The 26664-nt window shown below is 41.9% G+C and overlaps 2 protein-coding genes across 2 annotated transcripts in view; both read right to left on the minus strand.

Annotated features, from left to right (window-relative positions):
- Positions 1–1518: 1518 nt before the first annotated feature.
- On the minus strand, positions 1519–10118 carry LOC135519108 (leucine-rich repeat-containing protein 58-like). Its single transcript, XM_064944169.1, has 4 exons — positions 9363–10118; positions 4343–4471; positions 2902–3179; positions 1519–2761 (listed from the first exon to the last, which is right to left on the minus strand). The coding sequence occupies exons 1-4, from the start codon at positions 9821–9823 to the stop codon at positions 2568–2570; spliced, it is 1062 nt and encodes a 353-aa protein (XP_064800241.1). The 5' UTR covers positions 9824–10118; the 3' UTR covers positions 1519–2567.
- A 1261-nt stretch (positions 10119–11379) lies between these two features.
- Positions 11380–26664, minus strand: part of LOC135519109 (follistatin-related protein 1-like) — a 40915-nt gene continuing 25630 nt past the window's right edge. Inside the window, exons 4-11 of the mRNA XM_064944170.1 lie at positions 23525–23654; positions 22935–22967; positions 22326–22456; positions 17702–17820; positions 14901–15013; positions 13617–13727; positions 13373–13467; positions 11380–12776 (exon numbers count right to left, since the gene is read on the minus strand). Coding sequence (XP_064800242.1) covers positions 12735–12776; positions 13373–13467; positions 13617–13727; positions 14901–15013; positions 17702–17820; positions 22326–22456; positions 22935–22967; positions 23525–23654 — 774 coding nt within the window. The 3' untranslated portion in view covers positions 11380–12734. The remainder of the gene's footprint in view (positions 12777–13372; positions 13468–13616; positions 13728–14900; positions 15014–17701; positions 17821–22325; positions 22457–22934; positions 22968–23524; positions 23655–26664) is intronic.

Consider the following 26664-nt stretch of genomic DNA (forward strand, 5'->3'; position numbering starts at 1 on the left):
GATGGATTAGGAGAGAGGAGTAGAACAAGAAGTTTGCAGGCAGAAGCAACAAGAGAGAAAGGTGGGAGGATAAAGGAGTGCAGACAGAAGTGAGATGAGGGGTGTGATCTTAGATGTTTTTCAATTATTTATTCATCACCATGGTGATCTAACATGGTTACATAACAGTGGACAATCATGCCCCTCCCTCCTCGTGCCTCCATCACCACCTCCCCTTCCCCAGGAAACCCAGAGGCGGCAGATTAGCAGTCCCCTGCTAATCCCAGGACAATTGTCAGGGTCTGGAGTGTGTGGCGTCGTGTGTTGAGTGGAGTGTGTTTGTGAGTGGGCATGCGTGTTTGTGCGTACGCACAGACATGCACAGACATGAAGTTCATCACGTGTGAGGTCAGGAATGTTCGTCAGTTGAGGCACACGCTGCCAAGTCATAGTGTTGAGGGTGAGCTGATTTGAATGAATGGTGTGGTAAAGGTGATGAGGCTTACAGTATCAAAATCTGCCTTGTCAAACCACTGTTCTTTAAGCCACAGATCTCTACCTCTACTGTGCATTGTAGACTCTATAGGGCAGAGCAAAACCCCTAATGTCAGACATCAGATGGAATTAGCCTGTATACAGTACATACTATATGTACACACACAATCTGTCTTTACCTTCAGCAGGCAGTTCAGTTGTCCAGAGTATTGGTACTCTGTGGATCTTGGGTCTTTCTCTTCCATTTACTGCTGACAGACAAGAGTCGTCGCAGCTGTGCTGATGGAAGAGATCCAACTCGTCCCAAGCTCTTAGTTATTCTCTGAATTCTGAGTTCAAGATTTAGACTACCCTGTTTTGTATTCAAAGTATCAGAGTTGTGACTTGTGATCTGTGAGCGTCCACTCCTGACCTGTGTTGGCTGGTGACAGAGTGCTCATCTCCTCTCCTTGTTTAATTCACTCTGGCTGTTTCGTCATGGCCCCTTCAGCGTCTCTGTCTCGGATTGCAGCTGACACACACGCGCGCGCGCGCATACACTGACATAGGAAATAGATGTAACAGCTCCACACACACCTGGCTGATGTAACATACAGTAAGTAAGCTGCTCTGAAATACCTGCTGTTGGGAGAAGGAATCATGGGGTGGATAACATCTCAAATACATATCACACTCATATCCAGCAGATACTGAGAGCACAAAAGCTTCTCACAGTGAAATGAGTGTGTCAGAGAGAACAGATAAAGGGGTCAGAGTTAAAGCGATCCCAGGCCTGAATGAGGAGGGCAGGACAGACAGACTGACACAACTTTGAGCTCTCTGAACACTTGTGGTCAAACAAACAAAACTATTTGGCATGACAGGCTCACTGATTCTTCTCCCACACAGTTTGGTCTACAGAGCAAACAATGACGTCAGAAGCTAAGGAGAAGTCTTTATTGCTTCAGCAGATACGGGATGTGGACTATAAGCTAACGAGACAGATCAGCTGATGTTGCACGTTATACCTCACCATAGCAGGTGACCATTCAGATATCCCACACATTTTACATATGCAAATCAAACTTTATTAGTGATATTATATACTGTAGTCTATTAAAGGGGAAAAGTGCACATACTTTAGTACAGATCGTTGACCTGTATGAGTACTATATTACATAAGTCATCTTCAATAAAAGCACTGTATTAGTGTGAGCCAATGTGTGTCAGACAGTAGAACGATGGATTTGTATAAGCGCAGTACAGGCTACAAAAAAAACATGATTTTTTTTCACATTGGTTTAGGATCACAAATAGAAAATCACTTCCAGGAAACAAAAGACAAACTCAAAATGGTGAATTGTCACATATTTCAGGGAGCAAAGAGTAGGTTTTTTGTTGCTGTTCCTTCCATTTAATTTCACTTCCACTTCTTCATAGTATTGTAACAATAGACCAGCATTTTTAGTCTTAATAATGTTTTAAAGGCCAACTACTGTAGTATCTGTTCACCTTGAACATGTACCTTCTGGGGACATTGTGCAAATGTTCCCACACAGATCAAAATACATTTATAACTGTCTATATTTAGAGAAAACCCAGGGCTGGAAATACCAACATTGCATCTTGTCAGATTAGTTAGGTCTTCTCCTTTCACAGTAAATGTGTGTATTGTGCTGTGAGGTGTCCATACACACTCTGCCAACCTAGATCGACTTCCTGTGTGTGAGAGAAAACAAAGCTTTCACAGAGTACTGGGTCACACACTTTTCCGGCACTTGGAAATCTCACATTGTTCATATCCTGATTCTTAGGAAAGGCGTGATGGTGTTTGAAAATCATGAAAACCCCTTTCAATGGCTAACATAGCGAGTTGGCAATAGTTATGTTTTCTACTGCCCTCCTATGCTTATCCAGGAGATCCCTCACAATTTGTCACCCAATTTTAGATTGCTACTGACAGTCAATAGGTTCCCGGGGACACACACCTCTAAAGACATCTCTCATGTGTTTGTGTCTGTGAGTCTAGCATCACACACACACACACGAGAGACCAGAGGGGTCAGATTTCATTCCTTTATCATGGTTACGACCAGAGGACTCTCCACTTCCTGCTATCCCAGCAGCACCTTCTGCAGGCGGTCAGCGGGCACGCTGATCTCATCCTCTGACTCTGCGTCACTCTGGGGGTTGGAGCTGCAGGGTGAGGTGCATTCTGGGGAGCACAGGTAGTGCATGAGGGGCAGCCGGTACTTCCCACAGAAGTCCACAAACTTGATGTGGCGCACGCATGAGTCAAAGTACACACCTGTGGAGAGAGAAAGCAGAAAGATATTGAATAAGCACACTAAAATAGGACACATAATACATTATATACAGACAAGACAAAGACAGGTACAGAAATACAGACACACAGTCCAATGAGAAGCTAGTGTGTAGTAAACATACCGGCACACTTAGGATTGGGGCACTTGCTGGCCAGGTCTAGGTAGTGCAGCAGGTGGCAGGGCATGTCGCAGGGCGAGTATGGAACATTCCGGCTCTTGATGGTACGTCCCGCCAGCTCCAGCAGCGACGGAGGGTCATACGTCATTTCCTTGACGAAGCGCACAACTAGGGGGTTGCCACGGAGACTGAGCTCCTGCAGGTGGACCAGGCTGAGAATCTCCCGGGGCAGGTAGGTCAGCAGGTTGTTATGGAGACTGAGGGAACGCAGGGAGTGGAGCCTGAGGGGAGAGAGGGGGCATGGTCATTGTTATGAGTATTATAGACAAATCTACTTTGTTTAGGTTATCATAGTCCACGATGGATGTGGTTCTGTTAACCAGTTGAGTTGTTGTGGAGGTATGCTTTGAATATGGTTGGGTTATCACAGTCCACGATGGATGTGGTTCTGTTAACCAGCTGAGTTGTTGTGGAGGTATGCTTTGAATATGGTTGGGTTATCACAGTCCACGATGGATGTGGTTCTGTTAACCAGTTGAGTTGTTGTGGAGGTAGGCTTTGAATATGGTTGGGTTATCACAGTCCACGATGGATGTGGTTCTGTTAACCAGCTGAGTTGTTGTGGAGGTATGCTTTGAATATGGTTGGGTTATCACAGTCCACGATGGATGTGGTTCTGTTAACCAGTTGAGTTGTTGTGGAGGTATGCTTTGAATATGGTTGGGTTATCACAGTCCACGATGGATGTGGTTCTGTTAACCAGTTGAGTTGTTGTGGAGGTATGCTTTGAATATGGTTGGGTTATCACAGTCCACGATGGATGTGGTTCTGTTAACCAGTTGAGTTGTTGTGGAGGTATGCTTTGAATATGGTTGGGTTATCACAGTCCACGATGGATGTGGTTCTGTTAACCAGTTGAGTTGTTGTGGAGGTATGCTTTGAATATGGTTGGGTTATCACAGTCCACGATGGATGTGGTTCTGTTAACCAGTTGAGTTGTTGTGGAGGTATGCTTTGAATATGGTTGGGTTATCATAGTCCACGATGGATGTGGTTCTGTTAACCAGTTGAGTTGTTGTGGAGGTATGCTTTGAATATGGTTGGGTTATCACAGTCCACGATGGATGTGGTTCTGTTAACCAGTTGAGTTGTTGTGGAGGTATGCTTTGAATATGGTTGGGTTATCACAGTCCACGATGGATGTGGTTCTGTTAACCAGCTGAGTTGTTGTGGAGGTATGCTTTGAATATGGTTGGGTTATCACAGTCCACGATGGATGTGGTTCTGTTAACCAGTTGAGTTGTTGTGGAGGTATGCTTTGAATATGGTTGGGTTATCACAGTCTTGTGGCAGTATTATTGTGTTAGAGTTATATTACAGTTGTGTTGTGGTTAACTGGTGAGCTGTGGCAGTATGCACCAGATAGGGTTAGTGTTATGGTTACCTGGTGAGCTGCGGGGGTACACCCTGGATGCGGTTGTCACACAGGACCAGGTAGCTGAGGTAGGGCAGGTTGGCCAGCTCAGGAGGAATAGACGTGATCAGGTTACCACCCAAATACAGAAGCTCCAGACTGACAGAGAGGTTTAAATATGTTTAGCATCATATCAAGTGACAATTAACATGACAGTAACAAGTACAGCATGAACCCAGATGGTCTTTGGGACATCAAAAACACCATAACATACCGTTTACTGGGCAGTTCCAAGTGCATGTGGCTAGCCATGTTTTCACACATCAGTACTACATTGGGGTTCCCACATGTTGACATAGATGCTGTATGTGACAGCAATGTGTTAACAGAGTGAGTGAAAGGCATCAAAGGGCTCGAGGAGTGGAGCTGCTGAAAAAACAGTTTGAAAGGGAAGACACTAGAGCCACACACTGTACACATACCACAGAGAAGTGCCGGAATTTCTAGTTCTGTCTTTAGCCTGCATGGGTTTACTCTAACTTGCGTAGGGGCCGCCAGAGGTAGAGAGTCCAAAACATTCTCTCATGGCTAGAGTGAAGTTTAGGTCGAGTATAATCAAATGTCTGCTGCTTAGCCTACACCACAACCATGTGGGGTAGTCCCATACAAAACAGATGACTGAGGCAGTTTGAAAAAGATCAGATACATGTATTATCCACAAATCTCAAAACGGAAATGGACACATTCAAGTGTTTCATCACATTATCACATTCCCTCTGAAAGGAAGAACGAGTGAAAGGACAGCTGGACACTGGAAAAATGGAGAGAGGGAGAGGAACAGAGGGAGCAGCAGGCAAAGAGAAACGGAGTGAAAGGGAGATGCAGGGAGTGATCTGTCAGCAGAAATGATGACAGCAGCAAATGGGACAGAGGAGGCCATTCTGTGTCCTTGGCGCATAATGGCCTCCTCTGTACAGTTAACCCACACGGGCAGGTGGGGCCCCTGGAAGTCAAGCCCTGGGGCCCCTGGAGTTCTGTTTCTGGGTAACAATTAAATAACTGATTATTTTCAATTAAAATGATCGGAAAGGGGCCTTCCGAGTGGCATAGAGGTCTAAGGCACTGCATCACTAGAGACCTGGGGTTACAGCAGAGACATTCAATCCATTCCTGGATCAAGATCCCTGTTGCCTAAATTGTTATGCGCACCCCTCCAAAAAAATATGTATTATTATTAGTATTTTTATAGTGCCCCGTGTGCACTTCTGGTAATACAGTATTACCCAGCACGGTACAGAAACAGTATGAACATCTGGATACTGTCCACCCTTACCTGAAACTCTTTCTTATTGGTCTATTAACAAAATATACCACATGGTGACGTCACCATGGAAGGTCACCATGGAAGGCCAAAACTCCACCCCACCAAAATTGGCTGAGATTTCAGGCAGTCCTTTCAAAAAGCTCTTATAATAAAAAGGTCATTATCGTCATTTTCACAAGTTTACAGTAGTATTCCAACCGCAGTGTCAAATTGCATTTGAACTATTTTTCTTCTTTTAAATATACATTTTGTATGTACTGGGCCTTTTTCTTCTCAAGTGGGGTTACACCTTCAACTTTCAAAGCAGTATAACGTTCTCCAACTACAGAGTATAATATACCATTTTGAAGCTATGAGTCCACTTTTTCCTTTGTAGGATAAAAAATAAAATAAAAAACACCTACAAAATGACATCACACAAACAGCAACTACATCACATCTGCCCAGACCCTCATGCTCACACCCCACTCTCCGCCACATGGCCTCAAACTGCACCATTTTGTTGTCCTCCATCGCCCAAGCACTTTCAGCATTTAGATAATGAAGCATGACCTTTCCATTGTGTTAACGGAGGATTGGTTGATTTCCAGTGTTAAAGTAAAACAAATCTTTCAAGATGCTTAACAAGAAGAAGGATCTTACTGCATCCTCATGGCTTGACATTTACAGACTAATAGTTCTGACAGCCACATTTCTAACTCCACCCATACCTCTTCTCTTGGACTTCAGACCATTCCCAGAAGGCATGGATTACGGAGTCATTGTAGTTGTACACGATGTGCTGTGGAATTTGGGAAATTTGGCAATTGTATAATAAATTCTAGTTTATACTGGAATAAGCATACATTTTCATTAAGTAATTTAGTTAATTATGTTCCAACATTCCCTCCATCTTGTGCCAATATCTTATTTTTAAAAGTCTTGGTTCCAATAGTTTATTTTTCCTCTCAGAGACTGTGAATAAATTAGGCTCTCTGCAAGGTTTTGTAATAGCTTACCCATTATTGGAATATACTTCTGACTCAAATAAGATTCCCTCAAGTTTGCTCTAATGTCCAAAATATTTCAAATTGAAATTGTGATATAAAACCTGTAATTTAATTCCATATTGTTATAGTATTCAGAACTATGAAGTTGTTAATGTTCTTTGCTTTATCCATTGAAAATAGACACAAAGGATTCTGGGTATGAACATGCTTATCTTCAATATGTCCCCATTGTTCCTCTTCAGTGTATTTAACTATATGTCCCAAGTAACAGCCCTGGGTGGTGAGTTGATACAAGTCTGGAAGGTTAAAACCACCCTCAGGTGTAGAATAAAAAGGAAACTTTTACATCTTCCCATTAGTTTTATTTGCCCATATAAAAAGTATGTTATGTCACTAAAACCAATGATCAAATCAGTTGATGACAGTCAGCCAATAGGGTCAGGGTTAGTGAACTATTAAAGCCAATCAGGATTTATTGCAGCTGAAGTCAAAGTACTTACACACTTATCTTTGGTTAGTCTATAAATAGGCTACTGTTTAATACCGATTGACATGACCCACATCCCCGTTCCACTGATCCGACTTCACAATGCCTTCTCTTTCATCATGTTAATTGGCTATATAGTCAGATCCTAAACTGTGCTCACTGATATCAGAAGAATGTGACCTGTATGGGGGCTGGGGTAGATAGAAGAATGAATTGATCTTCAGTAGGTCACTGTGACCTGTGCTAAGATACCACTGGCAGACTTGTCTCAGGGTAAACACATGACGTGAGAAATACAGACTGTTTCCAGATAACATTGTTTTTTACTATCCTGGGAACACACAGTCCTTGCAGTTTATACAAACGTGGCATTTTTTCACAGATTAAACCACGAGAGGCTTGAATGTGTGTGTCATGACATCTCTGCATACATGTGTGACTTGACTACGTGGAAGTGAGTGTGTGTGTAATTGATGAGTAAGAGTTAGTCATCCCAGAGGCTGTTACTGTGTATACAGCACAATGTGTACCCCACCACATGAACCATATTAATGTCTTCCTCTGAGCAACTTAGGCAGTCAGTCATGCCCCAACCCTAACCAGAATAGATCCTGACCCTACGCTTGATAACAGTTGCACTGGGGTCAGACAGGCTTCCTGTTTAGATTAAGACACTGCGGAGCTGGTGTGAAATATGGTTCAGAAAACGTACCACAATCCAGGGATAAGAAATGTGTTGTATTCCAAGTTCCCATTAAGAGAGAGAAGAATTAACGACGGCTTGTTTTAAAAAAAAAAATAATGTTCTCGATGTAACAGTTGGGATAATGGGACAATTCAGAGTTAGTTCAATGCATTTCTCAGCCCTGGATTGAGGTACATTTTACGAGCCTGATCTGGCACTACTGTGTCTTAATCTATACAGGAAGCCTGTCTGACCCCAGTGCAGCTGTAAACAGGGTCAACATCTATTCTGGCTAACCCAGGCCCAGTGTTGGTCAAGGCCTGATTGCATGGTAATTGTGGTTATCTGCGTGTTCCTGAAAAACCTACAGGTTAGGAATGAAAGTCTGCTTCAGTGTACTGATACAGTGGCCTACTGGAGGAGTGAGGATGTGTTAAAACCCATTTAACCATAGTCCTGGCAATCAAGGGGGTGCATTGTTTTTGTAAAAGGTAAGCATCCATGGAATTAGGCTACAGCTCAGCACAGTTCAGCTCAGCACAGCACAGCACAGCTTGCTCCCACCTCTCTGCATTGATGTACCCCGCATCATTTAAGCCTTCACAACAACAAACTCCCAGCAGCAATGGCAGTTGAAATGGCCTGTACCCACTGAACACGCTCTTCGCCTGTAAACCTTATCACTATCACACTAGGCCTAAGCTGGTCATTGTGATAGTTAGTATCAGGCAGTTGACACTTTTGCTATGTGAACGGTTGTGATGCAATCACTGTGGAACGATAGTAAATTGTTACTACAGCCACGAAATCATAAACCCAGCCTATTTAGAAATGTTTGAATTTAAACCTAACATTAAACTTAGCCACACTGCTAACTTTATGCATAACCCAAACCTTAAATTAAGCAACAAAAAAGCAGCAAAGTTTGGTTTTTCTGTACTTTTATGATCGCACAGTCACAATTGGCTATGGGCCTATCTAGTGGAAACCACCGTGAACTGCAACATTGTAACAAGCTAATGCGACAACGCTGTAGCTATATAGTGATGGGCATTCAACGGTTTCCGTGAGCCGGTTCATTTGGCTCCGTTCACGTAGAAGAGCCGGTTCATTTGGCTCCCAGACGGCTCTTTGTTCAAAATGCTTAAATCGACCTGGAACCACAAAACAAATGCAAATCGCCAATGTAAAGCCAAGTAGGCTACCATTATGTCAGATTGTGAAATTCGCGTTGAAATACATGTTTAACTGGCCACACTGTTAGATCGCCTGAAAAGGAAGTTGCCCCCCAAAAATGCACTGAAAAAACAACATCTGCGTGGACCAGACTCACGCGCTCTCCCCACCATTTGTTTCACCCTCTAGATACTTATTTTGAAACTTTGCATAAAAACGTTTTGACCTCAAAACGGAGTATGCAACTCGGCGAGTCAAATGGACAGCTCTTTCACTAATACGATTCGGTCCTCGACGTTCAACAAGAAGATCCGTTCGTTTGGGAACGACCCATCACTTCCTTTAGCAGCTGGCGAGGCCATGCACGTCAAGTTACGTAGTCTACATACCTGGTTAAGTTTTCTATTTCTGCAGGAATACTTTGTAATCGGTTTCCCCCAAGGGAAAGTGATTGTAGCCGCTGCAACTTCAGGAACTGCGCTGGCATCTCCTCAAATCGATTGCCACTTAGATTCAACACCTCCAACGGCAAAGATCCAAACTCCTTAGGCAGCGAGAATTCGTCCAGACGGTTGTTCTTGGATATTAGTGTTCTGAGCTTGGTTAACCGAGTAATGTCTTCACAGATGACCGATAGTCCGTTGTTGCTAATGTCCAGAAACTCGAGGTTGGAGAACATACAAACTGATCCGGACAGCGAGGCCAATCGATTGAAGCTTAGACACAACTGCTTGGTGTCCCTCTTTTGCTCCTCGCTGATATTGACCAAGCTCAAACTGTTCAAATTCCGACGCGACAGGTCTAAAACACCCTCACAATGACCGTTTGCGGCTCCTTCATGCAAATCCATTTCGCAGTGTAGGCTACTGTTCAATATTCTGAACAACGAGGGGTTGCAAACTCTTTATGGGAGTCCAATGGCCCCGAGTTTCAGTCTGTTTCAAATCAATATTCCTTGAAGTAGCCGAACGGTGGCGACCCACATTGTCGCTAAGAATGTATTCCCAAGCAGTGGGCTACAACTGCATCTGACAGAAAATAAATAAACCTGTGTCGGGAAAATTGCACTTGGAAAAGGATATTGTGTAGAATAGCTCACTGTGATTTGTCAGAACCTGGCTGGTACAACAAAGCAACTGTTTAGTATATATATATATAGTACATGTTTCGGGGTTGGCCAGTAGTAGTTCCGCCCTAATTTAACCCTTTCATTGGTTTACATGCATTATCTAAGTTGGATCTGATCTAGTTATAGAGTAACATCACGACGTTTGTCACCGTTTACTAGTAAACAGAATAATCGTGGTGCATAAATGTTGTAATTGGTGCATAAACTAAGTAAAACTGGGAGAAAGTTGACGGTGGTAATTCACTCAATTTGCAGTCTGCTCCCTGGTCCCCTTGCCCTTGGATATTATGCAATCATCCAGTAGTATTACATTGTGCAAGAACGCCCACGAGTGTGTAGATTAAAAAAAAAATGTGACTTGCACAACCTGGTTATAAAAGCAATCTCAAGTCACCCATATCCATCATAAAACACAATGCTGCCTAGCAGAATACAAACATATGCACTGTTTGCAATGTTAAGTGTCTTAAAAGCTATGTTCATATTACAGCCACTGTATGGACCAGATGACCGAATGGAAGAATGAGTTGATCTTCAGTAGGTCACTGTGACCTGTGCTAAGATACCACTAGCAGACTTGTCTCAGGGTAAACACATGACGTGAGAAATTTCCAAATAACATTGTTTTTTACTATCCTGGGAACACACTGCCCTTGCACTTTATACAAACTTGGCATTTGTTCACATATTAAACCACAAGAGGCTTGAATGTTAAGGGATTTAAAATGTGTTCTCAAATTACAGCCACTGTATGGACCAGATGACATTGGAACACTGCATCTTGGAGCAATATCAATGGAATGTAGGCTAGAGTTTCTGTAGAAAACCACAACAGCAACACTTCTCGTATAGACTGAGCTCTGACGCATGAATGTGATTAATTGAAGTGTCTGGATATGAAGGATCACAGACAGACAGACACACAAGCACAGGCACGCATTCACACAACACTGACAGAGACCTCACTATACGATTTTATCACAATACTTAGGTGCCGATACGATATGTCCCTCGAGTCTCACAATACTTTCGATTCTATATCTACTGTGATTCTATTCTATATAATAGGCTCCTTATTGAAAAAAAGATGGAGAACAAAGCTATGAAGGAGAAATACTGGAGTTTTTGTGCAGGTACAGCAAACTAGCTAAAAATAATTGTATTGCGAAATTGTCAAATTTATATGATACGATATATCAGCAAAAATATCCCAATATGTATGTAACATACATTTCCTCCCCATCACTACACACACACATTTACGAGAGGGTGAGACATTTGTAGTACTGTATGGGTTTTATTTTATTGACATACATATTCATTATAGACTCTGCATTCATTTTAGAATATAAACCTAGTTTTAACCTAGCTATTCAACTTTTACACAAACATTTAACAAGGACTAAACCACATAGCTCCAAAATCTATACCAAAATTCTGCCAAGAATAGTCTTGCCCATTCCAATTGTGGTTTAAAGGTTGCAGGACACGAGACCTCTACAGTGTCTCTGCAGGCCTATGTTTGGGTTTTAAGGCACTGATATAACCAGAAACGATTCTCAAAGATAAGTGGGACTTTTGACAAATAAAACATAACAAAACAAATATGACACACCACCACACAATTGTAGGCAGTACACACTCTCTCAAAAACACTCCTTCATTACAGACAAACATTATTTCATATAAGCATGCACTCTGAGTTAGAGATGCATCTAAGCTACATTAGCTGACAGCGAGGCTAATCCTTATGACTGATCTTTGACAAGCACAGGTATAGTGTTGTTGCTGGGTCCAGAGAAATGCTTTGCCTGGAGGGGTTCGTACATCAACATCCTAGTCATCGTCAGGCTTTGGTTTTTAGTTCTCTCCATGCTGTACTCAGCTCTGTGCTTGGTGCTAGTTGCTTTCATTCTACAATCTAGGCTTTAATGTTTCTAAAACAAGCACCAGAGAGAGCAGACGGAATACAGCACAGGAGCCATTGCAATCACATATGATCTCCAAATCAAGCATATAACAAATTGTACATAGAAGCAAACACATTTGCCAAAAAGCAAAGGATTCTAACTAAACAGGACAATCCACTAAGGCCTGAAAATATGCTGCTAGTCATGGAGGGAGAAGTGCATTTGTCAAGTAGTAGTAAGACATCCCCTTCCCCTATAATGAGACACTATCATGGTCTTGCTCAACATTTCTCAAACACATCTGGAAGGACTTTAAAGGTGATTTTATTTCCTTGATGGAGAAAGGTGTCCCAACAATTCACTCCAAACATCTCAAATGTTTCTCATCTATTTACCGCTTGCTATTTTACAAAAAAAAAAACATAACAACAAATACTGTGTTTATAATGTATAGATAGAAAAACAATATTTAAAAAGTCAGCAGTAAAAATGGCCCCATTCCTAGTGCAGGGGTGCAGTAAAACAATAGAACATGAAGACAGTACATAACTCAAGAAACTCCCCAAATAATACTTGACTGCCCTGCATCTAACACACATAAACAAAAAGCTATAATAATTAACATATGAGTAAATTCAGGAACAGCACAGGGCCTTATCAATGGAAGAAGAGTGAAGTCTTTTCTCTCTCTCTTTCCTTCACACCCTCCTTCTTTAGGCATCTTAGGCCTCCTTTGTGCTGACCTTCATCTTCTCCACTGTTTCCTGTTTTTGAAAGAGAGAGAGAAAGCACATGTGGGAGGAGAGTTAAATATTGTAATGAGAATAATAATTGGATGCCATGTAGCCCTAGTTAGATAGTTACAAATAAATAGCCACACTCAATACCCCATTTTACACTACACAGTGTGGAGAATGACTGTCCCTTAGTTCCTCTTGTGTAGGGATCTCTAACGGTTCTTAACTGCAATATCGAATAACTTTTTGTATTAATACATTCAGCCCACAGGGCTGTAAGTTGTTGTTGGAAGATATTCTGTTTGAGGACAGAATACATGAACTTGCTGACTCTGCTATTGTGGAGAGCCAGAACTGCTCCCTCGTGAATTTAACTAAAGCAACACACACACACACACACACACACACACACACACACACACACACACACACACACACACACACACACACACACACACACACACACACACACACACACACACACACACACACACACAGATAGTCATCAATAAAGCCCAACTCGCCCAACTCTATATAGACAGATTCCAGAGCTACCCCATATGTCTGGGGAGATTGGAGGGCGGCCCGGTCTGTCCCTTGAACTTTGACATCCCGTTGCTGACCTGGTGCTTGTTGAGCTCGGCCACACGGAGGCTCCATTCCTCCTCGGTCATCTCCTGCCCTGCCTCTCCGGTCTCCTCGACGACCGCTGTCTTATCTAAGAAAGAGATGCAAAGGAATTAAGAATTACAGGATCAATTGGAGAGAGAGAAAGACAGGTGTTGAGTTCTTATTTGTAAGCCCAGTATGTGGTTCAGGTGACTTGTAGATGAGCCAGTGTGTCTATACTGGTGTGCCTATCCTCACCATTGCAGGTCATGGCGGTGCAGACCCAGTTGCCGCAGGCACACACACAGCGGTTACACTCCACCTGTGTCTCAGCCCCATCCTTATAGGTCTCATCCTCCAGGGCACACTCTGCAGAAGAGGGGGGCACATAGAATTTTGTGCCTCGCATACACACCGGATCTAACAATAATGTCTGTTCAAGTGACCAGAAATGATTAAATATCTTCTATTTTACTTGAATCTGTCACGCCTTGGTCTTAGTATTTTGTGTTTTAGTTTATTAGTTAGTCAGACCAGGGTGTGACATGGGTTTATTTTGTATTGTATTTTCGTATCGTGGTTTGTAGTAGTTGGGATTGTAGCTGATTAGGGGTGTGTGTGTTTAATAGGTTTGGCTGCCTGAGGTGGTTCTCAATCAGAGTCAGGTGATTCTCGTTGTCGCTGATTGGGAACCGTATTTAGGTAGCCTGGTTTTCGCTTTTTATTTCGTGGGTGATTGTTCCTGTCTCTGTGTAGTGTGCACCAGTCAGGCTGTAATAGGTTTCTCGTTCTGTTTGTTGTTTTTGTATTTATTAGTTATTCGTGTATAGTTCGTTCGTTTGTCTTCCTAATAAATATGAGTAACTTACACGCTGCATTTCGGTCCGACTCTCCTTCAACAAAAGAAGAACGCCGTTACAGAATCGGTTTGTTCTAGATGTCTAAATAAAACATTTAGCGCAGTTGAGTAGTGCTGTAGTCCGCAGCAGAAAGAGAGCACGAGAGGGATATAGACTGTGTGTACAGTATGTTAAAGCACTCTATTATCTATGACTTTGGCTCTGGTGAGGCCCCAGGGTAGGTTCTGTGTTCCGGACTGGAATGTGTGCTGCAGCTGTGAGGGAAGTCATAGGGCTCTCTCCCAGAACCGCTCTTCAGATCACACTGAACTTTCCCCTACATCATTAATGCACAACTTCTGATCAACTTAGTACAGTACAAAAGACCAAGACAAAATACAGTTGTCTGTAAATAAATCACATTGAGATGTTTTTGTTGCAGTGAATTTGAAGTATGTTAGGGTGAGTTACAGTGGATTTGCCTATATGGTTGTGGTGAATGAATTTGCTATTTTGATGAACATATGTACATCCCATGCACTGTAAACACATACTGCATGCTGACTGCATGTGTCTAAGAGGTTGATATATAGAGGCATTTGTGTAATGAACTGAGAAAAAAACCATGTGTGGTGTCAGCAGTGGTGTGCAGTGTTGTCATCATAGAGTCATTGAGTCAACGGTCATGTGTCTGGGAGCTCACTCTTCTCAGGTGGGTTGAAGCCGGGCTTCAGGCAGTTGAGGAACTCATCGAAGCTCAGCTTCCAGTCAGTGTTCTCATCGGACATCTCGATCAGGGCATCCACACATAGGCTCCTGGGAAGAGCAGAGAGAAACACACACACACAGGTTCACATTCACTGCCTCTACTCATAGCTAAGTACAGTGCATTCGGAAATTATTCAGACCCCTTGACTTTTTCCACATTTTGTTACGTTACAGCCATATTCTAAAATTGATTAAATACATTTTTCCCCTCATACATACAATACCCCATAATATCAAAGCAAAAACAGTTTAGATTTTTTTTGCAAATAAATACATAGAAATACCTTATTTACATAAGTATTCAGACCCTTTGCTGTGAGACTTGAAATTGAGCTCAGGTGCATTCTGTTTCTATTGATCATGAGATCTTTCTACACCTTGATTGGAGTCTACCTGTGGTAAATTCAATTGATTGGGCATGATTTGGAAAGGCACACACCTGTCTATATAAAGGTCCCACAGTTGACAGCACATTTCAGAGCAAAAACCAAGCCATCGGGTCATAGGAATTGTCCGTAGAGCTCCGAGACAGGATTGTGTCGAGGCACAGATCTGGGGAAGGGTATCAATCAAAAATATTCTGCAGTATTGAAGATCCCCAAGAACACAGTGGCCTCCATCATTCTTAAATGGAAGAAGTTTAGAATTACTAAGACTCTTCCTAGAGCCGGCCGCCCGGCCAAACTGAGAAATCAGGGGAGGAGGGCCTTGGTCAGGGAGGTGACCAAGAGCCCGATGGTCACTCTGACAGAGCTCCAGAGTTCCTCTGTAGAGATGGGTTAACCTTCCAGAAGGACAACCATCTCTGCATTACTCCACCAATCAGGCATTTATGGTAGATTGGCCAGACGGAAGCCCCTCCTCAGTAAAAGGCACATAACAGCCTGCTTGGAGTTTGCCAAAAGGCATCTAAAGGACTCTCAGACCATGAGAAACAAGATTTTCTGGTCTGATGAAACTAAGATTGAACTCTTTGCCCTGAATGCCAGGCGTCACATCTGGAGGAAACCTGGCACCATCCCTACAGTGAATCATGGTGGTGGCAGTATCATGAGACTAATCAGGACTAATCAGGATCGAGGGAAACATGAACGGAGCAAAGTTCAGTGAGATCCTTGATGAAAACCCACTCCAGAGTGCACATGACATCAGACTGGGGCCAAGGTTCTGAATACTTACAGTATGTAAATGTGATATTTCAGTGTTTTTTATTATATAAATTAGCTAAAAAAACTTTTTTAAATCAAATTTGTCTTTGTCATTATGGGGCAGTGTGTGTAGATTGATGAGGGGAAAAAAACAATTTAATCAATTTTAGAATAAGGCTTTAACATGACAAAATGTGGAAAAATTCAAGGGGTCTGAATATGTTGCGAATGCTCTGTATAGCTGTTGAGATGGTTATTGGGCATAGTGTCTGACTGTGCTGGGTGTCTGATAAAGTGAAGTTAATGGAATGTTTTGCCCACAGAATATTATTTTCAATGCTTCATTTGTAGGACCAAGAGTTTTTCCCGGTCAAGTCACATGGCCTGTAAAAACTCAGGGCCCTACTCATGTGTGGGCAATAGAAGAGGCTGATTACATCAGCTTCTTACATCAGCTTCTTACATCAGCTTCTTACATCAGCTTCTTATCTCCAAACCTGCAGAAGCATTGCAACACTTCTCAAGTGAGCAGCACAGTGGAAACCCAGGCTCTGATCATGTACAGAACAGGTGAGGTTAAAATCACCCACAGGAGGCCTGGGTCACACAGGGTTCAAGGCAGAGAGAGGGACAGTAGGGCTTAATATAGCACCAGCTCCTCAGAAACCATCTACTGTACAGCTGAGAATATGATATCGATACTGTATATGATATAGTTACTTTATAGGTATACACATATACATTTACGGTATGTTATGTAAATGGCTCAAATTTACACCACACGTAGACAGGCTGCAAACATTATATGATGATCTATGAGAATGTGTGAATTACCTGTTTTGTAAAGTGTCATATTTTTCTGTCTACTGAGCTAATTATATATATATAGATAAATAATATAAACAGCACCAGTCAAAAGTTTGGACACACCTACTCATTTAAGGGTTTTTCTTTTTTTCTTTTTTTTTAATTTCTACATTGTAGAATAACAGTGAAACTATGAAATAACACATATGGAATTATGTAGTAATCAAAAAAGTGTTCAACAAATCAAACATATTTTATATTTGAGATTCTTCAAAGTAGATACCCTTTGCCTTGATGACAGCTTTGGCAACCCTTGGCATTCTCTCAACCAGCTTCACCTGAAATGCTTTTCCAACAGTCTTGAAGGAGTTGCCACATATGCTGAGCACCTACCTTGTCACAACACAACTGATTGGCTCAAACGCATTAAGAAGGAAACATTTTCCACAAGGCACACCTGTTAATTGAGATGCATCCCAGGTGACTTCCTCATGAAGCTGGTTGAGAGAATGCCAAAAATGTGCAAAGCTATCATCAAGACAAAGAGTGGCTACTTTGAAGAATCTCAAATATAAAATGCACTTTTTTGGTTGCTACATGATTCCATATGTGTTATTTCATAGTTTTGATGTCTTCACTATTATTCTACAATGTGGAAAATAGTAAAAAATAGAGAAAAACCCTTGAATGAGTAGGTGTGTCCAAACCTTTGACTGATAATGTATATATATATATATACAAATAAAGGTGAAATAGCATGCACACAAGTACACACACTGACCTGAGCAGCTTGTTGCTCTCCTGGTCTGCATATGACTGCATGTCCACGTTGGAGTCATTATGTTGGATGAACTTAAGGAGCTCTGAGGAGTCCAGCTGGGAGTCACCATTGTCGTAGTTCTGCACACACACACACACACACACACACACACACACACACACACACACACACACACACACACACACACACACACACACACACACACACACACACACACACACACACACACAATAGCAGAGTTAGTAGGAGTAGAGAATAGAAGAGTGTCATGGGCCTCTGTAGGCCAATATAAAATCATAAAAGTGAATAATAACCAGAAAACCTAATAACTGATATGACCAGCAGAAAAGTGAGAGTGGGGGGGATTGGGTATAATAATAAATATATTTTAGCCTTTAAGCATAACCCCCCCACACTCTCACTTTTCTTCTGGTCATATCAGTTCCTCTCTCAATCATTTTCTAAATATCTCCCTCTACCTGATAAAAACTCTCCTTCCAAGACTGCTAATCCACAGTGAACTTTGCACTTTGAGACTGTCTGTGGCGGTCATCACCAGTGGTCATCGGTCACCTGACAACCCTACACTGTAACGGGGTTGAAGTCAATTTGACAGTAACTTACAGGCAGCTATCGGGAAGTAAGACACTATTTCATAGTGCAGTATACCTACTGTAATCTAAATACAATAGTAAAGCAAGTACTGTGGAATGACATAGTTGAATACATCCAATGTACTGTATTGCAATGTAAAAAAGTAAATGCTCATGTAATCATAATGAATAAATGAATGAACTAATGAATGAAAGTAATTGTGGGGGAGATTTCACAGTATTTTACTGGAATTACATGTAATTGGTGAAAGGTTGGCTGCAAGGTAATGTATTTACACAGTACAGCATATCATTTATTATTTGGTGATTTATATCACTTCCACATCCACAAGAGGCCGTAACAAAGGCTTCCAAACTGGCAGCAATTACTTGGCAAAACAGACCAAAGGTTTAAGACTTGCCACTGCACTCTATCCCTTCTACATTTTAAATTGATGGGGCACTAGAAACACATGAGTTAAATTGGTACAGCACTCACATTAACGGGTTCAACAAATAAGGTATCTAGCAAAGGGCACCTCAAAAAACAACAATACCCATTAGTGATCAAAATGTTCTTGGCGCTCCAAAATTAAGGTACAGTACTGTTTTCTGTGGGTTGGAATTACAGTACAATTTGAAATACAGAAACTATTTCCCGCCCACTACATTTTCCCACAATGCATCATCATTTACAGTATGCTGCAGTATAATGCTTTCACAGTATTTTACAGTTGATAATACCCAGAATTACAGTATAAATTATAGTTTTCCATTACAGTGTAGAGCCGTCCTCGAATTAAAGCTTCTTGAAGGGATACATCTTTAACAGTCAGAGTTATATTCTATAGAGAGATTGACAGACATACTGTATAAATATATATATATATATATAGAGAGAGAGAGACTACAGTGCCTTCGGAAAGTATTCAGACCTCTTGACTTTTTACACATTTTGTTACATTACAGCCTTATTCTAAAATGTATAGTTTCCCCCCCCTCTGATCAATCTACACACAATGTTCAAGTCCGGGCTCTGGCTGGGCCACTCAAGGACATTCAGAGACTTGTCCTGAAGCCACTCCTGCGTTGTCTTGGCTGTGTGCTTAGGGTCGTTGTCCTGTTGGAAGGTGAAACTTTGCCCCTGTCAAAGGTCCTGAGCGCTCTGGGGCAGGTTTTCATCAAGGATCTCTTGTACTTTGCTCCGTTCATCTTTGCCTTGATTCTGACTAATCTCCCAGTCCCTGCCGCATCCCTGACCAAGGCCCTTCTCCCCCGATTGCTTAGTTTGGCCGGGTGGCCAGCTCTAGGAAGAGTCTTGGTGGTTCCAAACTTCTTCCATTTAAGAATGATGGAGGCCACTGTGTTCTTGGGAACCTTCAATGCTGCAGAAATGTTTTGTACCCTTCCCCATATCCATGCCTCGATACAATCCTGTTTCGGAGCTCTACGGACAATTCCTTCGACATCATGGCTTGGTTTTTGCTCTGACATGCACTGTCAACTGTGGGACCTTATATAGACAGGTTTTATTTACCACAGGTGGACTCCAATCAAGTTGTAGAAGCATCTCAAGGATTATCAAAGGAAACAGGATGCACCGGAGCTCAATTTCGAGTCTCATAGCAGGGTCTGAATACTTGTGTAAATAAGTATTTCTGTTTTTAATTTTTAATACATGTAATACATTTCAAAAAAGCTGTATTCGCTTTGTCATTATGAGGTATTGGGTGTAGATTGCTGAGGAATTTATTTTATTCAATCCATTTTAGAATAAGGCTGTAATGTAACAAAATGTGGAAAAAGTCAAGGGGTCTGAATACATTCCGAACGCACTGTATACTAAAAGCTCCATTATATCACTGTGCTCTGTCTCTGTGGAGAGTTAATGGAACTCTCAGATAATTGAGGAGACTGGAGGAGACAGGAGAACAATGGTGTTTTGATATCACATGAATCTTTCTCATGTTTCCATGTGTGTAGAAGAAACAGTAACCAGTGGAGACAAATTAAACTTTTCTGAACATTGACGGCAATTCCTCTTTAAGGCCCTCTCTGAGCCAATGGGAGAGTGGCAGGGCCAGGGGTCCTTCACCACAGGATGAGGACGGTCATTAAGGAGAGTTACGGCTGTCCACTGACATGACTGAGATGGCTGTCACATAAATGATCAGGCAGGGTCTGAGGTAACTTTGATGATTTAGGATCGAAAGGAAGAGAGGGTGGATGAAGGGATGGATGGAGGGATAGAGGTTACCCTCTGACTGTTTAGATCAGCACACTGCCAGTCTGAGAGTGTAAGGGAATGAAGATGGGGGCTATGTGATTAGTGATATGGGGTGGTGGGTACAGGAGACCATAGGCTGGCCAGTGTGAGAGAGGGGCTGAAGGTTAAGGGGTGTCCCTCCTGTGAAGACCCAATAGTTTCCAGTAGAGGTTGACCGATTAATCGGAATGGCTGATTAATTGGGGCCGATTTCAAGTTTTCATAACAATCGGAAATCGGTATTTTTGGGCGCCGATTTTTTAATATATAATTTTTATACCTTTATTTAAGTAGGCAAGTCAGTTAAGAACACATTCTTATTTTCAATGACAGCCTAGGAACAGTGGGTTAACTGCCTCGTTCAGGGGCAGAACGACAGATTTTCACCTTGTCAGCTCGGGGGAACCAACCTTGCAACCTTACAGTTAACTAGTCCAACGCAATAACGACCTGCCTCTCTCTCGTTGCACTCCACAAGGAGACTACCTGTTACGCGAATGCAGTAAGCCAAGGTAAGTTGCTAGCTAGCATTAAACTTCTTATAAAAAACAATCAATCATAATCAGTAGTTATATCATCAACCATGTGTAGTTATTACTAGATATTATCTAGCGTGTCCCGCGTTGCATTTAATCTGACTGAGCATACAAGCATACAAGTATCTAAGTATCTGACTGAGCGGTGGTAGGCAGAAGCAGGCGCGTAAACATTCATTCAAACAGCACTTTCGTGCGTTTTGCCAGCAGCTCTTTGTTGTGCGTCAAGCATTGCGCTGTTTATGAATTCACGCCTATCAACTCCCGAGATGAGGCTGGTGTAACCGAAGTGAAATGGCTAGCTAGTTAGCGCGCGCTAATAGCATTTCAAACGTCACTCGCTCTGAGCCTTCTGGTAGTTGTTCCCCTTGCTCTGCATGGGTAACGCTGCTTCGATGGTGGCTGTTGTCATTGTGTTGCTGGTTCGAGCCCAGGGAGGAGCGAGGAGAGGGACGGAAGCTATACTGTTACACTGGCAATACTAAAGTGCCTATAAGAACATTAATAGTCAAAGGTTAATGAAATACAAATGAAATAGAGGGAAATAGTCATATAATTCCTATAATAACTACAACCTGAAACTTCTTACCTGTGAATATTGAAGACTCATGTTAAAAGGAACCACCAGCTTTCATATGAAATGAAAGGTGAAATATGTCCTCATGTTCTGAGCAAGGAACTGAAACGTTAGCTTCCTTACATAGAACATATTGCACTTTTACTTTCTTCTCCAACACATTGTTTTTGCATTATTTAAACCAAATTGAACATGTTTCATTATTTACTTGAGACTAAATTGATTTTGTTGATGTATTATATATTAAGTTAAAATAAGTGTTCATTCAGTATTGTTGTAATTGTCATTATTACAAATAAATTTAAAAAAAAGAATCGGCCGATTAATCGGTATCGGCCTTTTTTGGGCCTCCAATAATCGGTATCGGTGTTGAAAAATCATAATCGGTCGACCTCTAGTTTCCAGTCACCTCTCCTCGTTGTAACAGCTGATGACAAATGCTATGTGCTATGTGGAAGGTGAAGACAACGTTTATCAGTATGACTAATTCATATTCCATATGGTCCAAAACATATGTGTCTACAAAATGTCTCAAGTTCATAGTTTCGGACTTCATATAACAGATATCACAACTGATACGCTTGTTTGACACACACACACACACACACACACACACACACACACACACACACACACACACACACACACACACCTTGAAGTATTTCACCAGGATTTCAGTGAAGTTGGAGCCTTTGACAAACCAGCCATCTGGGACCACCTCAGTCTGCAGCCACTGGATCACACGGTGCCTCAACTCATTACGATCTGCTACGTAACACACCACTGGAGAGACAGAGAGAGAGAGAGAAAAGGAAAGAGGGGGGTTGAGAGAGAGGGGGGTTGAGTGTGTGTGAGTGAGTGTGTGAGTGAGTGAGAAGGAAAGAGAGGGTGTGTGAGAGAGAGAGAGAAAGAGAGAGAGAGAGAGAGATGTGACACAGTCAAAATCCACAATCTAACAGGTACTCTAGCCATTTTGACACTCTCTAGTATGGTAAAGGGAATGCACACAATCTCTGTTCTGTCCAGAGCACACCAGTACCTCCCATGTACAGTCCTGAGCCCTAACCCTGTATACTCCCTATCAGTTAACTGAAGAGTGCTTATCACAAGTGCAATAAGAGATCAGTAGAACACTGATATAGCTATGAGAGAGGTGTACTATGTCTCATAAAGCTCCATAAGGACTAGAGGAAATAAGAGCTGAGACACAGAGCTCTTATTGGCTCAGAGCACACAGATCTCCCAAGTCACACTCACTCACCTGGGCTGGCTGCTGCATGCTCTGCTTTCTTCTCTGCAGACGACAAAGACAGAGAGCGAGAGACAGAGACAGAGAGCGAGAGATCGAGAAAGTGAGATACAAAATAGAGGAACACACAGAGAGAAAGAGAACAGCTTTATTTCATTGTTTTACAATACCTAGTGTTTGTTTCCCATCTAGTGTTTTTCATCATGTCATTGTCACATTGCCACAATAACCAATAATGCCCATGGACATCATGACATGATGGCCTCTCTATGACACTAGGAGAGGAGAGTAACTGATTCATCTTCAACCTGATCAATGTCCAGGCCAACAGACAGACAAGAGGTCATTGGGCATATAGGTTCAAACACTAGCTAAATCGAAGATGAGCCTGGGACCATATATGTGGCCTGTCTGTCGGATGATGATAGGATAGCCTTATATGGCCAACAGCTGACCTGACAGCTCACACGTATTACTGACTGTGTCATGACAACCAGAGATTATGCCCCTGAGTACATAGGCATCAGATAGCAATAGTCATGTGCTATACACACACAAAGTTAACAAGAAAGTGTTTGTGTATGTGCATGTTTTTCCCCCACCCTGGCAGTGTCTGTCGTGGGCCACCTGGATCTTGAGGCCGGTGAGACATGCGTCTCGGTGAAGCTCACAGTGGTTGCGGTATGTCTTACCGTTACTGCCACACACTGAACGCTTGTGTGGCTTACAGCTCTAGAGAGAGAGAGAAGGGAAGAGAGGGAGACAGAGAGAGATAGAGAAGGTGGGTGGGAGGAGAGAGGGAGAGATAAAGAGGGAGCAATAAAGGGAGAGGGTGGGAGAAGAGAGAAAGAGATAGAGTCTTAATGACCCTGAATAAAAAGACCAGGCATCTTACAGTTTTTTTCAATTGCTAAACGACAGTGGGCACAACTGGAGTCACATGTGCAAAACTCTAACTACAGTCTGCACTACCAACAGTCACCTGAGCTAAACAGTTCACATCACCTGCAAAACTCATTCCAAGCAACACAACTCTTAACACATGGCTCAAAACACGCTCAGTGCAGCCAAACACTATGCACAACCCTCACTGAGATAACACACACTGTCACTCAGAACACACTGAGAGTAAAAACACTAGCATCAAACACCAATACAGAAAATGCAAACTTTTCATCTTTACAGTTTGAACAATTTCAGTGACTTCATACAAAGTAATATTTTCTTCAAAGAAAAGAGTGACATTCTTTCATATGATTTATTAAAATTTTTAGAACATAACAATTCTTTAAGGTAAATGAAAATTAACAGTTTGATTCAATAGTCTGTAGTAATTTACGGAATTACAGTAATGAGAAAAAAAAGGTAGAAACTAAAAGTACATACTGTAATTCGAACAAATAATTGAGGGGCTAATCCTGCCTCTCTTTAGCATTAGGCCACAGCTTTTCTCTTGCCATGCACCTGGGGAAGAACCTTCTTGAGTGCCTGGCAGTCCTCTGGACTCGTGTCCTATCATCCGGCACGCATGGCTTCCAAAAGAGACATTTGGTCATGTGGGTGGTGACCAAACACTTTCCACCTCCAGGCAGAGAAAAACTCCTCTATTGGGTTGAGGAAGGGTGAATATGCAGGCAGGTACAAAACCATAAATCTGTGATGTGCTGCAAACCAATCTGTGACAGCTGCAGAGTGGTGAAAAGCAACATTATCGCAAACTATGACAAAAACTTGGATTCTTACTGGCTCCCCCTGTTCTGCTGGCACTAGCTGAGCATAGAGCTGTTCTAGGAAAGCTATAAGCCTTTCTGTGTTGTATGGGCCAATGAGTGGTGTGTTGAGAAGCAAACCATCATTGGCCATTGCAGCACACATGGTGATATTTCCCCCCCCTTTGGCCTGGAACCTCCACAGTGGCCCTTTGACCTATAACATTCCTTCCTCTGCGCTGTGTTTTGGCAAGGTTAAATCCAGCTTCATCGATAAATACAAATGAATGTGGTCTTTCCAGTGCTTCCACCTCCATTACTCTCTGAAAAACAGTAAGTGCACAGTTTTACTGTAGAAATGCTAGTGTTTTTTTTTACTGTAAATATTTTGTATAGCTGTGTACGTAACCTCAGACGTCTTACCTGGACATATTGGTGTCTTTGCTCTTTTACCCGTTCACTGTTTCTCTCGAACGGTACAGTGTATAACTGTTTCATTGTAACTTGGTGTTTCTTTAGGACTCGAGCAATAGTTGTTGTGCTGACAGAATTAACATTTTCAAATATATCATTATCAGCCAGCACTCTATCTTGAATCTCCCGCTGTTTTATTGCATTGTTGACAACAACCATGTCAACAATAGCATTTTCCTGCGCATCTGAAAATATTTTTCCTCTTCCCCCTGTTGGGGGCAGCCTTTGGGTCCTGTTGTAAAAATATATTTTACAGTCAAACTTACTGTAATATATATCTGTGTAAATATTCTATAATTGCAATACAAAATAGATTCCTGTAATGTTTTCATTTACTGTAAGGATGTAACTCCTGTTTGTATGATGGAAAATTCACATTACAGATGCCACTGTGGATCTTTGCAGATTGGGTTGCACCCTCAACCCTGCCTCTCTCAATGAGAGACCATGGTTCACGACATGGTCTATAAGTGTAGCCCTTATTTCATCTGAAATAACAGCTCTTTGTCTTCTTTGTCTTCCTCCACGCATCCGCCCTCTCCCTGCCACCCTTCTCCCTCCACAAACCCATCTTCCTTGTTCCATTTCCAAAATGAGTCTTTCTGAGCTCTACCTATATATACTGTAATATGTGTGTGTGTTCACTAACAAGTCTAAAACAAGACACCTGCTTAGCCTTTCAGCTGAAATTGCAATCAGCAGTGTTTGAAAGGCACAAGGCTGAAATCTATTCCGTTTTGAATGTGTGGTTCACAGTTTTGACAGCAGTGTGTTAGCATTTGAACAAAGTGCTGTAAATCCACAGTGTTGTGCAGGTTGTGGTTAAAGTCATGGGATAAGTGTGTAGAGTTTTGAAAACTGTGTTCAAGCAATGAAAAACGAACTAGAGTTTGGTCCACATGAACTGCTGCTGTGCAGACTGTAGTTAGAGTTTTGCACATGTGACTCCAGTTGTGTCCACTGTCGTTTAGCAATCGAAAAAAACTGTAATGACCCTGAATAAAAATATCATCAATTTCTTAATGACCCTGAATAGAAAAAAATCATGCCAAAAGTGGCATACCTGGACACACAACACCTTCACATGCTGATAAACTCTGTTATTCACACACACGCAGGCACACACATGCATAGTCACACACACGCATGCACAAGCTCACTATCAAGTACTGTATATTCATAGTACAGTCAGTATGTTCTGTATTTCTCTTCAGTATATCACGTCCTGTTGTTTTATACAATATTTGAGTGATATACACTACCGTTCAAAAGTTTGGGGTCACTTAGAAATTTGTCCATTAAAATAACATCAAATTGATCAGAAATACAGTGTAAACATTGTTAATGTTGTAAATGATTATTGTAGCTAAAAGGCTAATTGATCATGAGAATACCCTTTTGCAATTATGTTAGCACAGCTGAAAACTGTTGTTCTAATTAAAGAAGCAATACAACTGGCCATCTTTAGACTAGTTGAGTATCTAGAGCATCAGCATTTGTGGGTTTGATTACTGGCTCAAATTGGCCAGAAACAAATAACTTTCTTCTGAAACTTGTCA

The sequence above is a fragment of the Oncorhynchus masou genome, chromosome 29 (assembly GCF_036934945.1).
Source record: "Oncorhynchus masou masou isolate Uvic2021 chromosome 29, UVic_Omas_1.1, whole genome shotgun sequence".
Lineage (NCBI taxonomy): Eukaryota > Metazoa > Chordata > Actinopteri > Salmoniformes > Salmonidae > Oncorhynchus > Oncorhynchus masou.

Coding starts and splice junctions, on each gene's coding strand:
- LOC135519108 (XM_064944169.1), bottom strand. CDS start 9,823: ATGGATTTGCATGAAGGAGCCGCAAACGGTCATTGTGAGGGTGTTTTA. Junction 4,472..9,362: donor GAAATAGAAAACTTAACCAG/GTATGTAGACTA, acceptor CCTCTCTGTCAG/TCTGGAGCTTCTGTATTTGG. Junction 3,180..4,342: donor GTACCCCCGCAGCTCACCAG/GTAACCATAACA, acceptor CTCTCCCCTCAG/GCTCCACTCCCTGCGTTCCC.